The 15,403-nt window shown below is 40.8% G+C and overlaps 1 protein-coding gene across 4 annotated transcripts; it reads right to left on the reverse strand.

Moving 5' to 3' along the window:
- Nucleotides 1-329: 329 nt before the first annotated feature.
- Nucleotides 330-12,774, reverse strand: GTF3C6 (general transcription factor IIIC subunit 6). Of its 4 annotated transcripts, none has more exons than XM_020805360.3 (6): nt 12,618-12,774; nt 10,612-10,692; nt 5,808-5,871; nt 5,299-5,343; nt 5,086-5,196; nt 330-3,945 (listed from the first exon to the last, which is right to left on the reverse strand). In XM_020805360.3, the coding sequence occupies exons 1-6, from the start codon at nt 12,669-12,671 to the stop codon at nt 3,641-3,643; spliced, it is 660 nt and encodes a 219-aa protein (XP_020661019.3). In that variant the 5' UTR covers nt 12,672-12,774; the 3' UTR covers nt 330-3,640. The 4 variants fall into 4 exon arrangements, with proteins under 4 accessions (XP_020661019.3, XP_020661018.3, XP_078241173.1 ...); XM_020805359.3 differs by having other exon boundaries at nt 5,086-5,199; XM_078385047.1 differs by lacking the exon at nt 12,618-12,774 and adding an exon at nt 12,050-12,363.
- Between the last annotated feature and the right edge of the window lie 2,629 nt (nt 12,775-15,403).

A 15,403-nucleotide genomic window follows, 5' to 3' on the forward strand; every position in this document is an offset into this window, starting at 1 on the left:
CATGTCCAATTCCTGATTCCGCATTACTTTATACAGATTAGACTGAACAGACTGAATTAATTTCCAAATAATTTCCATCCATTTCTATGAGACTTTTTCTAAAAAAGCAAAAGCAAAGTGTGCGGCTTAAATACCGTACCACCCTTTAGCACTAAGGACTCTCTGGGCAAATTACAATTTAATTATGCAAGCTACACATTTCTGCCTGCCCACCCTCATAAAATACTCAATTTACCACCCTCAGAAGGATGAAGGTTGAGTCAGCCTCAAGCCAGCTATTCTACTGCAACCTGTAGGGATTGAACTCAGGTCATGCGCAAAGTCTCGACTGCAGTACTGCAGTTTAACCACTGCACCACAAGGAAATTTATTACTCCACACAGCAATAATAAAAATATTAATCTGAAAGATTAGTTGCCTGGCACTGGAAAAAAACAGGTAAGGTAGAAAGTACAGAAAAATATCTAATTTTTATAATTATACACATGGAAAATTATCCATGACCATAGCTTACAAGATTCTAAAAACAGTTAATCCAAGTGTTCTCTATAGTAGATTATTCCAAAGGAATGCATGTGTCAATGGCAGAGACAGAAAACAGATTACCAGAGAAGCATATGAAATAAAAGGAAACCAACCAAGTAACCAAGAAGGTACTGCATGTTCACACAAATCTTAAGGAATGGGTATGAATAATTGATTTTTCCACTGGCAAATCCCACTATTCCAAATATTGTTAGGTAAAGGTTTCCCTTGACATTTAGTCCAGTCGTGTCTGACTCTAGAGTATGGTGCTCATCCCCATTTCCAAGCCATAGAGCCAGCATTTGTCCGAAGACAGTTTCCGTGGCCAGCGCGACTAGACACTGAACACCATTATCTTCCCCCCAAGGTGGTACCTATTTACTCGCATTTTACATGCTTTCAAACTGCTAGGTTGGCCAAATATTGTCAGCACTATACAATTTAACTTTATGTCTCTATTTACCTTGATAAAATTTCAGATTGTAGCACAGAGGATCAGCAATGAAGCATGGGGAATGTTAAGAAGTTGGAAAATCCCCTGCATTTAGACTGAGATTGCTGAAATCTAGGGCCAGATGAGTAGATTCCTATTTACCCAGTTCCAAATCTTGCCTAGCTAGCCACATAGTATCGTATTTATATTAATATTTTTCAGCAAGCTTTGGAGTCTCTCAGATTTGCAGAAACACCATTTCTCCATTATTGGCTCCATTGTGTTGTCCTGTTGGTGGGTGTGGGGCCACTAAGTTCAGTATATTTTTATAAAATGTGGTGATGTGAATTCATACACTGTTATTTATGTGCCATCAAGTTAGAACTGACTTATAGTGAGCCTAACAGGGCTTTCAAAGTCAATGAGAAGTGTATTTAAGGAATGGTTTTACCAGTTCTACTCTTCCAGTGAGTTTCCATTGCTGAGCAGGGATATGAACCCAATCATGCTGGGTCCTAGGCCAACACTCTATCCACTATACCATACTGGGTATCCCAGATGCAAAATGCTGGCTTTGAATTATATAAACCATCTAGGGTCCTTCTTAAAGAGAAAGAAAGGGTAGAAATGTTTTAAATAAAATAAATAAAACAGACACCTTAAAATTATTTCAACAAAGAGGGGATAGAAATATTTGGAGGCAGAACAGTGTCGTCCCCCACCCATTTAAGATATTAAAAAAGTAAAGGTTCCCCTTGACAATTTTTGTCCAGTCATGTCCGACTCTAGGGCGCGGTGCTCATCCCCGTTTCCAAGCCATAGAGCCAGCGTTTGTCCGAAGACAATCTTCTGCGGTCACATGGCCAGTGCGACTTAGACACGATATTAAAAATACAATATTAAGGACAGAGTACAAAAGCATGTTCAAACAATTCATCAAAAAAGAAGGGAAAATAGTACAAGTGGGGTCTTGACTTAAGAATGGCTTGAGTTAAGAACATTTTGACTTAAGAACCACTCTCATAGGAAAATACTGACTTGACTTACATACTTAGATTTGGGTTAAGAATTGAAAAAAACCACGTGGGAGGCAGGAAAAGTGCAAAATTTGAACTTTCAGTTAACTGTTGGCCAGTGAAAAGGGTGCCTGTCTGCTTCCTCACTCCTCCCAGCGTTTAGAGAGTGGATTGGGAGACAGTCTTCAGACTGCCTGGTACTGGACTGCCTGGACTGTATTTTCCCTGCCTTCCCTGAACCTTTCTTGACCTAAGAAAAAAAGAAACAAAATATCCCCCTCTAGTGGCTGAAGGCAGAATAGCAGCTTCCCATTAGTTTCTATGGACGGAAAAGAGCAGATACGGATCAAATGGTTTTCAAAGCATTCCTATGGGAAATGCAAATTTGACCTGAGAACTTTTTGACTTGAGAACCGCTTTCCAATACGGATTAAGTTCTCAAGTCAAGACCCCACTGTACTGTACTGGAACATAACTAGAAAAATACAACCACATTTAATCACAGGGGCAAAACACAATAGTAACTCTTAAGGTGTCCTTGGATAGAAAATATATGTGCCATTCTCTAGACAAAACAGCAAGTAAAATAAAGTCGTTTTGCCAGACCTATTAATTGTTACGAAACAAATGTTTCTCTACAGCCAGGGTGAACTGCTTGTTGCCTGTAATAATTATGCACTAAGAAGGGGAAGAGAGCACTACATTCGTCAAAAATTAGATATTTTACTAGCAAAGAGAAACAGCTCTTTCACAGCAGCTGATGTTACAAAAATAGATTTGCTGAAAAAATGAAAGCAGGTGTTAGTAAGAAGCCAGATATATAACAAAATGGCTCTGTGCAGTCCTTTGCACTGAAAATGCCCAAGGTACCTAGTAATAGCATGCCCTGTACCTACTGAGAAATATATGGGACTATTTGCTTTTGCTGGCAATCCTAGAGGTAGAAGAGGGTGAGAAGACAAGACAGTGCTTCGACAATTTACTTTTTGAACTGCAACTCCCCCAGTCTCCTAGCTAGTGTGGACAACGGTCTCATTGGCAGCGTAGATTTGAGGAATTATACTCCTAAAAAGTTAACTTGGCCAAGCTCTGGAAGAGGAGGCAACAAATCAAAGAGAGCAGTCCAGTAGGTGCTCAACAACATCCTTCTCTGTAAAGTTCAAACCAGCAATCGTGTTGAAAGAGAAAGTCCACATGCAAAACTGTACAAACACACACTATCTGCTTATACATTTGAAAAGAAGTAGAAATGGGTTGTGGATGTTCTTTGGGCATGGTTTTCTGCTTTTAGACTGTACTGAAGTACGTATAAGATATCAACAGGAAGGACTGGACTTTTAAAGAGAAGCCACAATCCAGGGATCCAAGCAGGTATACCCAAATGCTTGCATTTGCTTCCCTTCTCCTTAGGAGAGCAGATCCAATCTGCTCAAAACACATCCCTTGAAAGCTTCCTCCATAGAGTCACTGAACTGATGAAGAGAACCCATCAAGAGCCTTACAAGGAATGGGCATTTAGCTCACAGAAGGTGGACTTCATATTGTAACTAGTTTACAGATTTGTGGTCATTTCTCCAGTTCAAGCTACAGACAAATCAAAAGCAACACAAGGTCGCACCTGAATTATATCAGTGCTAATTGCTATTACTGAATTGTAGACTTGACATCATTGTGGAGAATCTTCTATGGCAGTATCTTCCTGACTGTTCACAGAGGAGAGATCTGTTGCACTGTAGCCAACAGCATCCGCAAGAGGGACAAATTCATCCACATCAATGGGAGGCTGCATCTCCGATTCAAAGCTCTGATCAGTGTTTCCCATGTCACCAGCTTCTCCATCCGACTCTTCTGCCAATTTGTCTTGAGACTCAGCCACCTCCTCTTCTTTTTCATGTAAGAAGTTGCAAATCATTTTTGGTCTGCTGTATGAGAAATCTTTGTCTTTAAGTTCTAGCCATTCCACACCACCACCTGACAACAAAAAGAAGTGGAAGAAGAGGAGAGAGGAAGAAATCAGGAAGAGAGTGAACATTTAATCTAATTTTATTAAACATGTTTACTTCTTTCCTTCTGTCCATTCCCCTTTAACTTCCTCAGTATCAAAAATCAAATAAATGCCTTGGGACAACTGCATGGATGCAGTTTTGTAAAGCCCCATGTATATTAACTATGTGCCTCAAATTGTAATCAGTAAAATATTTCAATGGTTAGCATTATGCATACAGAGTTAACTAAGCAATAAATGTTTATATGATAACACTGTATTAGAAGAAATGTGGATTTCATGGCTGTTATACTGCATTATTATGACAAAAACTGAAACATCTACTTCCACATTTGGGGGATATACAATTCCTTTATTTCCTATAACCTTCCAGGTTCTCTGACGATATGATCTCGCAATCATAAATGCACAAAAGTCATTTTTGTTATCCGTGTAATATACAGAGGCAGCCATCTCCACAGCAGACATTTTTACTCTTATCTTTGCTTGTGGCACCAGAGGGTGACAAATGGTTTTTGTGCCATTTTATGTCTGGAGCATCTCACCACAGGAATAGGTGGTTGAAGGCAGATGGCACTTTTGCTGTTTCTAGCTGCCTGAGTCTATTGTTTCTCCAAGTTACAGAACACAGAATGACCCCTAGTTTTCTCAAATTGGAGATGAGGGTGGGCCTCCTAGGGATGCCAGCTGAGAGGAGACCAGGAACAGCTTTGCACAACTTTCTGATAATAGGCTTCTAAAAAATTATGTCCCAGGATACTATTTTTTAATTATTATTTATTTATTGTATTTATACCCCGCCTATCTAGTCATTTCGACCACTCTAGGCAGCTAGACAGTGTGAGTCAGGACCTGAATGGATCCCTAAAGGAGAGAAGCAGAAGCAATGCCCCCTGCAAGCTCAGTTGCTTGGTGCAAGGAGCCTTTCTGCAGACGAGACATAAAAGTGGGAAAAATGTGGACCGGGTGCAGGAGCTGGACAGAGTGGGGTGGGAAAACCACGACATGGCTGTATGGAATCTGGTAAACAAACCCGATAGAGTTCATAGACTGTGGAGGGAGTGAAAAGATAGTTAGAAAGTGAGGGTTTTTTAGAGCTGGAGCACCTGTATTCTCTTCTCCTTCTTTCTTTTCAGTCAGGAGAGTCCGTGTCATGTTCAGCTTCTTCATTGTGTGGCACTTGTATTTTAGCTGTAATTTTTGGTTACCTTCCGCATCTACTATTAAGAAAGGATATTACAGATCAATATTTAGTGATTCACTTTACTCTTCAAAATTATCAGATTTCCTCCACTATTCCCCAAGCTTCTGCCACTTACCATGATCTTCGTTCTCCTCAAACACCACGCAGGTACCAAGAATGTCTGGGGATGACAACAAACATTTTTCTAACCAACAATACATGCTTCCTGTTAGAAAAAGAATACTCTGAACAGCCATATCTACTGAATGAAATGAAAGGCTAAGAGCTAGTTACTAATGTCAACTAGAACAGACCGACTCACTCAATGGGAACTTGCCCAGCTCTTATGTGAGATTCAATAGGTTAATGCCCGCAGAAACTAACAAGTGTATTTAGTCTGTAGAAATCAGTTAATGTGAGACAGAAAGCATTCTACAAGATGATTAGGATTCAAAGAGCTACTTAGGCTCACGACCAACAAAATTATGTACTTCCCCCCCCTTTGATCAGTATGAAAAACTGCTTCTGAAATGCCATTAATTTTTAAAGGCAAACTGCAATTGGGCATGGGAGCCTAATTTTGGATTCAAAAATTGCTGTTGCTTTCTTATGCTATGTTCACAGTCAAGTGTTCTTCATTCTTACCTTCGTATTCCCCAGCAAAGACATATCTGTCCACTTGCAAAATTGGCCTCTCTGTGTCTATGCCCTAAATTGAAGATAGACAAGCACTATATCAGAAACAAAGTTAAAATGTGAATTATTTCCCAGCAATTTTGATTGCAAAGACAGTGTGAGCATAGTAAGATCTGTAAATCTGCAAACTTATACACACTTAATTTGGGAGTAAATAATAATTAAACCAGTGGGATTTACTTCTGAATGAACATTGCCAGATTTTAACCCAGGTTTCCTGAGTCACAGTCCAACATACAATCCCTTACACCATATTGGCTCCCAATGTCAGTTTCTACAAGGGGGGGGAATCTAAACATCCCCTATAGGGCTCCTGAGCTACAGACTCCCTATGAGAGACTTATAAATGTATGTTCTTCACACACCTGACAGGGAATTTTATTGTGGTCTCAGAAGATATTGTACCTTGTTTATACTCAGTTAATTTTTCATTCCCGGATATGCTTTAGTAATCTGACTCCTTCATGGATTGCTGCCTTGTCGTGGCGAAGGGGCTTGAGTAACTCAGAGAAGCTATGGGCTATGCCGTGCAGGGACACCCAAGACGGACAGGACATAGTGGAGAGTTCCGACTAAACGCAATCCACCTGGAGTAGGAAATGGCAAGCCACTCCAGTATCTTTGCCAAGAACGCCCCATGATCAGAAACAAAAGGTTAAAAGATATGACGCTGGAAGATGGGCCCCTCAGGTCGGAAGGCGTCCAACATGCTACTGAGGAAGAGCGGAGAACAAGTACAAGTAGCTCCAGAGCTAATGAAGTGGTTGGGCCAAAGCCGAAAGGACGCTCAGCTGTGGACGTGCCTGGAAGTGAAAGGAAAATCCAATGCTGCAAAGAAAAATACTGCATAGGAACCTGGAATGTAAGATCTATGAACGTTGGGAAGCTGGAGGTGGTCAAACAGGAGATGGCAAGAATAAACATCGACATCCTGGGCATCAGTGAACTAAAATGGACAGGAATGGGCGAATTCAGCTCAGATGATTATCATATCTACTATTGTGGGCAAGAATCCCGTAGAAGGAATGGAGTAGCCCTCATAGTCAACAAAAGAGTGGGAAAAGCTGTAATGGGATACAATCTCAAAAATGATAGAATGATGTCAATACGAATCCAGGGCAGACCATTCAACATCACAATAATCCAAGTTTATGCACCAACCAGCATTGCTGAGGAGACTGAAATTGAACAATTCTATGAAGATTTACAACATCTTCTAGAACTGACACCAAAGAAAGATGTTCTTCTCATTCTAGGGGACTGGAATGCTAAAGTAGGGAGCCAAGAGATAAAAGGAACAACAGGGAAGTTTGGCCTTGGAGTTCAGAACGAAGCAGGACAAAGGCTAATAGAGTTTTGTCAAGAGAATAAGCTGGTCATCACAAACACTCTTTTCCAACAACACAAGAGGCGACTCTATACATGGAAATCACCAGATGGGCAATATCGAAATCAGATTGATTATATTCTCTGCAGCCAAAGATGGAGAAGCTCTATACAGTCAGCAAAAACAAGACCTGGAGCTGACTGCGGTTCTGATCATCAGCTTCTCATAGCAAAATTCAAGCTTAGACTGAAGAGATTAGGAAAAACCACTGGGCCACTCAGGTATAATCTAAACCAAATCCCTTATGAATACACAGTGGAAGTAAAGAACAGATTTAAGGAACTAGATTTGGTGGACAGAGTGCCTGAAGAACTTTGGATAGAGGCTCATAACATTGTCCAGGAGGCAGCAACGAAAACCATCCCAAAGAAAAGGAAATGCAAGAAAGCAAAGTGGCTGTCCGACGAGGCCTTAGAAATAGCAGAGAGGAGAAGGGAAGCAAAATGCAAGGGAGATAGGGAAAGTTACAGAAAATTGAATGCAGACTTCCAAAGAATAGCAAGGAGAGACAAGAGGGCCTTCTTAAATGAACAATGCAAAGAAATAGAGGAAGATAACAGAAAAGGAAAGACCAGAGATCTGTTCAGGAAAATTGGAGATATTAGAGGAACATTTTGCGCAAAGATGAACATGATAAAAGACAAAAATGGGAGGGACCTAACAGAAGCAGAAGACGTCAAGAAGAGGTGGCAAGAATACACAGAGGAATTATATCAGAAAGATTTGGATATCCCGGACAACCCAGACAATGTAGTTGCTGACCTTGAGCCAGACATCCTGGAGAGCGAAGTCAAGTGGGCCTTAGAAAGCCTGGCTAACAACAAGGCCAGTGGAGGTGATGGCATTCCAGTTGAACTATTTAAAATCTTGAAAGATGATGCTGTTAAGGTGCTACATTCAATATGCCAGCAGGATTGGAAAACTCAACAGTGGCCAGAGGATTGGAAAAGATCAGTCTACATCCCAATCCCAAGAAAGGCAGTGCCAAAGAATGCTCCAACTACTATACAATTGCACTCATTTCACACGCTAGCAAGGTTATGCTCAAAATCCTCCAAGGTAGGCTTCAGCAGTATGTGGACCGAGAACTCCCAGAAGAACAAGCTGGATTCCGAAGAGGCAGAGGAACTCGAGACCAAATTGCTAACTTGCGCTGGATTATGGAGAAAGCCAGAGAGTTCCAGAAAAATATCTACTTCTGCTTCATTGACTATGCGAAAGCCTTTGACTGTGTGGACCACAGCAAACTATGGCAAGTTCTTAAAGAAATGGGAGTGCCTGACCACCTTATCCATCTCCTGAGAAACCTATATGTGGGACAGGAAGCAACAGTTAGAACTGGTCATGGAACAACTGAGTGGTTCAAAATTGGGAAAGGAGTACGGCAAGGCTGTATATTGTCCCCCAGCTTATTTAACTTATATGCAGAATACATCATGCGGAAGGCTGGACTGGAAGAAACCCAAGCCGGAATTAAGATTGCCGGAAGAAATATCAACAACCTCCGATATGCAGATGATACCACTCTGATGGCAGAAAGTGAGGAGGAATTAAAGAACCTTGTAATGAGAGTGAAAGAGGAGAGTGCAAAAAACGGTCTGAAACTCAACATCAAAAAAACTAAGATCATGGCCACTGGTCCCATCACCTCCTGGGAAATAGAAGGGGAAGATATGGAGGCAGTGTCAAATTTTATCTTCCTGGGCTCCATGATCACTGCAGATGGAGACAGCAGCCACGAAATTAAAAGGCGCCTTCTTCTTGGGAGGAAAGCGATGACAAATCTTGACAGCATCTTGAAAAGCAGAGACATCACCTTGCCAACAAAAGTCCGAATAGTCAAAGCTATGGTTTTTCCTGTCGTGATGTATGGAAGTGAGAGCTGGACCATAAAGAAAGCAGACCGCCGAAGAATTGATGCCTTTGAATTGTGGTGCTGGAGGAGGCTCTTGAGAATCCCCTGGACTGCAAGGAGAACAAACCTATCAGTTCTAAAGGAAATCAACCCTGAATGCTCACTTGAAGGACAGATCCTGAAGCTGAGGCTCCAGTACTTTGGCCATCTCATGAGAAGAAAAGAGTCCTTGGAAAAAACCTTGATGTTAGGAAGGTGTGATGGCAAGAGGAGAAGGGGACGACCGAGGATGAGATGGCTGGACAATGTCTGCGAAGCAACTAACATGAACCTGACACAACTCCGGGAGGCAGTAGAAGACAGGAGGGCCTGGCGTGCTCTGGTCCATGGGGTCACGAAGAGTCGGACACGACTAAACGACTAAACACACACAATCTGACTTGAAAATTAAAAAATGAATTTTCTTCTTCTTTAAAAGATTTATTTAGCAAGCAAACAAGCAATTAAGTAAATAAGAGCCCAAAATATATACACAGATGTATACTGAAAAATCATAGTTCTCTATCACAAAACTTTCTAATTCATATATAAACATATTATTTTTTCTATATAAAAATAACGTTGAGCTTCTGTTTAAACAGTATAAAACTTAAGTTTAGTAATTGAAAAGGATATAAGAAAAAAATTCCCTTTAGTACAAGACTATTTTCTTAACAAAAAGCTATCGAATAGATAAACTCTCATGTAGCCACTTAAAAATCACTACTGCAATACATATTATTTATAAAAACAAACTGAGCATACCATAAGCATTGTGGTAATTCATATCACATTAAAATAATTCTTACCCAATTTCCAGCAGAGATTTCTTCCCTGTTTGCAAGAACAGGTGTCTGTATCCCTTGGGAGATGTTCCATAAACATGTTAAAAATCTCTGTGTATATACTTTTGATGTTTTTGCCTTAACATTGTGATATAGAATTTTAGCTCCTGTGGACAAGCTGTGTCCTTGGTTAGCTATCTGCTCGGGTACCGGCCAGCTACGGTATGAACAAGCTAGGCCACCTAAGTTGTAAGATAACCCCATCTTTGGAGTAACTTCCCTAGCACCATATTTGGGTAATACAATATATTTTGAATGTCAATTTCATGATTTTTACATTTTCTATATTCCCATTTAAATTTCTTTTTCAGCCTTATAATTTTCCCAAAACCTATACCTGATAGTGTGTGTGTGTTTGTCTCCATGGATGTACATCATCATGATATATGAAGAACATCTCTCTACTGTGAATATGTCCAGCAGGAACTCCCAACTAATCCAAGTGTTCTCTCTACACACACACACACTTTTTACACCTGACAACATATATTTTCCTAGCAGCCAAGAAGCAACACAAAATCTCTGGAAATACTTCTATTGAATTCTATAGGTTTTGAATACAGATGATTGATTTTATGAAGGAGAACGAACATAAAACGACAGTGTAAGTTTGTATTAATCACTCACCAAAATCTTGCATTTATTCTCACATTTCTTCAGAAAATCTGAGTCAATTATTCCTGACAGCTCAACCATGACTAATTGTTCCTGCAGAAAAGAGTTTACAAAGCATCTTACAACTGTGCACATACAGACTCTTCCCAGCAGATGGTGCCCACCTACAAACATTATTGTCACAACCACATAAACTATACACAAACATGCACACAAGCCTTCCATCTCTACATTGCAAGCGCCTACCATCAATATTTTCAATCCTGTGTAGAACAAGCACTGGAAAAAACAAAGAATCAACTTTTTCTTCCACTGCCATCTTTCAACATTCTTGAAACCCAATATCCCACACCAGCATGTTTTATTTTAACACAGTCAAATCAATCTGCATCTTTCTGTGGTGGTGATTTGCCCCCAGACAAATTATTTCATTTTCAAGAGCTGCAGTGATTCCAGACACAAAGATAAAATCACAAGAAATTACTGTTTAGAATAATTGGCAGATTTTGCATTTGTATTGTTTAGTTCTGATTTGGATCACCACAAATAAATACACATTAATACATGACAGCCAGGCAAATCATTCTATACATTATAATATGCACAGATACATGTGGTAGGCAAAAAAGCATAAGATGCAGTTACAGATATGCCTTTCTTTTTAAATACTAATTTAACCTCATTTAATGACAGCCAGAAAAGTCACTGTTGTACTTTTCATAGAGTCAGTTTAATGTTAACATTTCCCATAATTTTCTTTTCACCATTCAATATGAGAGGCCTGGACAACAAAGACTGCAGAATTTTTTCAGGGGTGGGGGACCTGCATAATGACATAGTGCACACAAGTTGAACACGACTTTTGTCTAGTTACATAAAAATATAAATAAATTGTTTCCAGATGGCAAGATGACAAAGATGTATTTTATTTCCCTATCTGTACAATCTACTGCACATGCAGAATATGACTAGCTGAATTTGATGCAGAGGAAAGAAGAGTAAAAATTGGTGGATGAAACATTAAGAAGCCAAAATATGCAGGTATTACTGGTAGAAAAGAACAATGACACAACTATTGAAAAACATTCAAAACCAGAATTTCAGTTGAACCTTAAAAAGAAAAATTCATGACTATGGAAGAATTATGTAACTTTAATTCTGATAATGATGAAAATAAAATTGCTAAATTACAGTGGGAAAACAGGAAAGCTAAATGTGAGATAGACTAACTCCAAAAAGGAAGCCATGAATTAGTGGGTCATTTTTAGACTAATTTATAAAGTTAGAAGCAACTTAAGACAGAAAATAATAACATAATAAATTTATGATTCTGAAGGTGTGTGTGGAGTATATCCATAGCAACGATACACCCATGCAAAGGCTTCATGATCAATGCCAGTGTCTTTTTATTCAAGGGTCTCGGTTAGCAGAATAAGGAACGTTTTCCTACCTCACATCCCAGCAGCAACTACCAGTTGTTAAGGCATATGGTATGGGATGAAGCTACACAGACCAAATAAAACAATAATTGACAAGGTAAAGCAGTATGCCGAATGGATGCGAGGAGGGCAATCCATTTTAGTAATCCTGAATTTAGCGATCCCGTAGAGTGAAAAGGGACCGTATCACTAATTGTATGAGGAGTCAAGATACTGCCACCGATCGTGGGTGAGCCATCACGAAAAATCGCACAGGTTCTAGTGATGAGACTTAAAACATATCGTGTGAACAAGACGACAATCCGACTATAAACACACGAGCGATCTGACTGCAACCCGATACACGTTTCGGGGACAATCCGACTATAAACACACGAGCCATCTGACTGCAACCCGATACACGTTTCGGGGTTCATCGCAGCCCAGGGAGTGCTCCCCTCTCTCGGCGCCACAAAGGGGCAAAGCACCCTAGCATCTTTATCTCTCCCCTTCGGTAGCCCAGGACCAGCACTCCGGCATCCAAACTCCAGAGCGGGGCGGGGGTGGGAGACTCCAAGCCGAGATGCCCCTTCCACCCACCTCGACATCCGTCTCTCCCGCATCGAGGCCTTTCTCAGCCTTGGAGCACTCCATGCCGGCGGCGCCTCAGCGACCGTCACATGACCACTCCGCCGCCATCTTACGTAGGACCCTTTCCGCCGCCACCCCTCGCCTCTCCCGGACTAGCGCCTCTAGAGAGCCGCTCGAGAAGCGCTTTGTGGGGGGTGAGCAGTGAGTCAGCAAGCTTGACGCCAGGTGTCGTCTTGTGCGCGCGCTGTTCTCCCTCCTAAAAACGAATTGCAGAAAATGGCTCGTGTGTTTTCCAAGAGGCCTGTGTCAGCAATGAGCTATGGAAGAGAATCGGAGTTTACAAGAGGATTTTAATAAATAAAAGGGTGAAAAAATGGTCCCGAAGAAACACAACACGGAGGAAGAGTAAAGCTCACAGTAATTAATGTAATGTGAAAGGCTGTGAAAACCAATTACGTACGTAAAAGTGGGGAGAGGAAACCCTAATTGCAATTGAATTTCCCAGCAGGCCGCCACACGTTACTATCTTTAGAGCAGGGTTAGTTTCTTGCACGGCTTGTCGACTCCCAGATTTGGTTCTGCTTCCTTCGATTGCGGCTAAAATCCAGAGTATATATATACTGTATTTTAGTTTTGGTTCGGAGGATTCTTCTTCAGAATTTCAGATTTATTAGTGGTAGGACGTTAAAGTGAGTGTCTTCGTTTACAAATAAAATTAATGGACTTAATGGATAGTCTCGTAGGGTTTTCAAAGTACAGTATAAACTTTAGAAGCGGTTTACTGTCGCTGCCTTCTGTGCAGGATTCACAAGAGTGACCTGGAGTCCTGCACATGAAAGATCCTCTGCCAATGTCACCCTCACTGCTGCTGCTGCACCTTAAGGATGTCTCCATCTCCATGACCAGTAGAACGATCAATTCTTTTTTGTTGATGTAATTGTTAATTTTAGAAGATGATGCATCAGTCTCAAGTTTGACCAGCCTTGGATGCCCCTCCTAGAGTCTAAATTCATAACGAAATTTGGTGTCCACAGTGTTCCTCAGCCTCTAAAATAATCAAACCCCCTCAGCACATTAAAGTATGCATTCAATGGAGGGATGTCTCCCTCTTTTGGATGCAGTATAGTATATACTAGGGACGTGGTGGCGCTGCGGGCTAAACCGCAGAAGCCTGTGCTGCAGGGTCAGAAGACCAAGCAGTCGTAAGATCGAATCCACGCGACGGAGTGAGCTCCCGTCACTTGTCCCAGCTCCTGCCAACCTAGCAGTTTGAATGTATGCAAATACAAGTAGATAAATAGGTACCACCTTGGTGGGAAGGTAACAGCGTTCTATGTCTAGTCGTGCTAGCCACGTGACCACGGAAACTGTCTTCGGACAAATGCTGGATCTTTGGCTTGGAAATGGGAATGAGCACCGCACCCTAGATTCAGATATGACTATACTAAATGTCAAAGAGAACCTTTACCTTTACTGAGAGTTGAGACTCATTATATCTTCAGAAGTTCTGAAAATACAGTTAAAACTTAACATTTTTAAATGCAGTCTAAGTGAACTAATTTTCAAAAAGATTATATCCTTCCTGATCTCACAATTGCTTCTTTTTACAGTGAACCTCAGACTCCCAAGTTGGAACTGATGCCTATTTGTTATCATCTACTTAATAGTTGTGGATGTTAAATTATATGATTTGCCTTTGATATTCTGTGTGGTTATTCATCCTTCTATGGTCAGTTGTGCATGATTTGGGAAAACGTGTCAAGAGACTGCTGTGGAAATACTGTATTCCTCAGTTCCAGAGAAATGCATTATGCTTTATGATAGGATACTGCAAGATCACCATGTATTTTCCACATCTCTAGTACCTACCTAGGACAAGATGGTTGGACAGTGTCATCGAAGCTACCAACATGAATTTGACCAAACTCCGGGAGGCACTGAAAGACAGGAAGGCCTGGCGTGCTTTGGCCCATGGGGTCACGACGAGTAGGACACAATGACTAAATAACAAAAGTACCTACCTTGGATTAATTTAAAATTCCTTGTGTTCAATATGCAGTGATTTAATTACCTGAATTGTCAAAATATTTGTAACTACATTTCTAACAGTTAAAATAAAAAATACCAGCGTGATGCACTGGATAACAGCTATGCTTCTGAGTGTCAGCCTGTCACCCTGTCCTTGCAAATAGTAAGAAACCAGGAAACACTGGGCTCAGAACATGGTCCAAAAGTTGCTGTATGTACCATGTCCTTGTTGTACTATTAGCTGCTGCAAGATTCACTTTCCTAAGAATTCCAACTTATTGAGATGGAAGTTACTGGCACAGATGAAACTGCAAACCTATCTCTGAAATATGTCGCTAAAGCATGGTGAAAACTTGGAAACTAGAAAGTTGCTGAAAGTTTGCAGCAATTTCCAGATAAATAGCTGTCTTACTCTTAGTGTATTGTCAAAGAAAGAGTGGAAGACCAAAATCTTGTGTCACTTTAAAAAACAGAGCATGCCAAGTGGATAACAGTAATTCAAAGTAGGAGATAAATAATAAATAATACAATAGTTTAACATCGTTTTTTTTTTCGTTTAGTCGTTTAGTCGTGTCCGACTCTTCGTGACCCCATGGACCAGAGCACGCCAGGCCCTCCTATCTTCTACTGCCTCCCGGAGTTGTGTCAAATTCATGTTGGTTGCTTCGCAGACACTGTCCAGCCATCTCATCCTCGGTCGTCCCCTTCTCCTCTTGCCGTCACACTTTCCCAACATCAGGGTCTTTTCCAAGGAGTCTTTTCTTCTC

This window comes from Pogona vitticeps, chromosome 1 (assembly GCF_051106095.1).
Source record: "Pogona vitticeps strain Pit_001003342236 chromosome 1, PviZW2.1, whole genome shotgun sequence".
Classification (NCBI taxonomy): domain Eukaryota; kingdom Metazoa; phylum Chordata; class Lepidosauria; order Squamata; family Agamidae; genus Pogona; species Pogona vitticeps.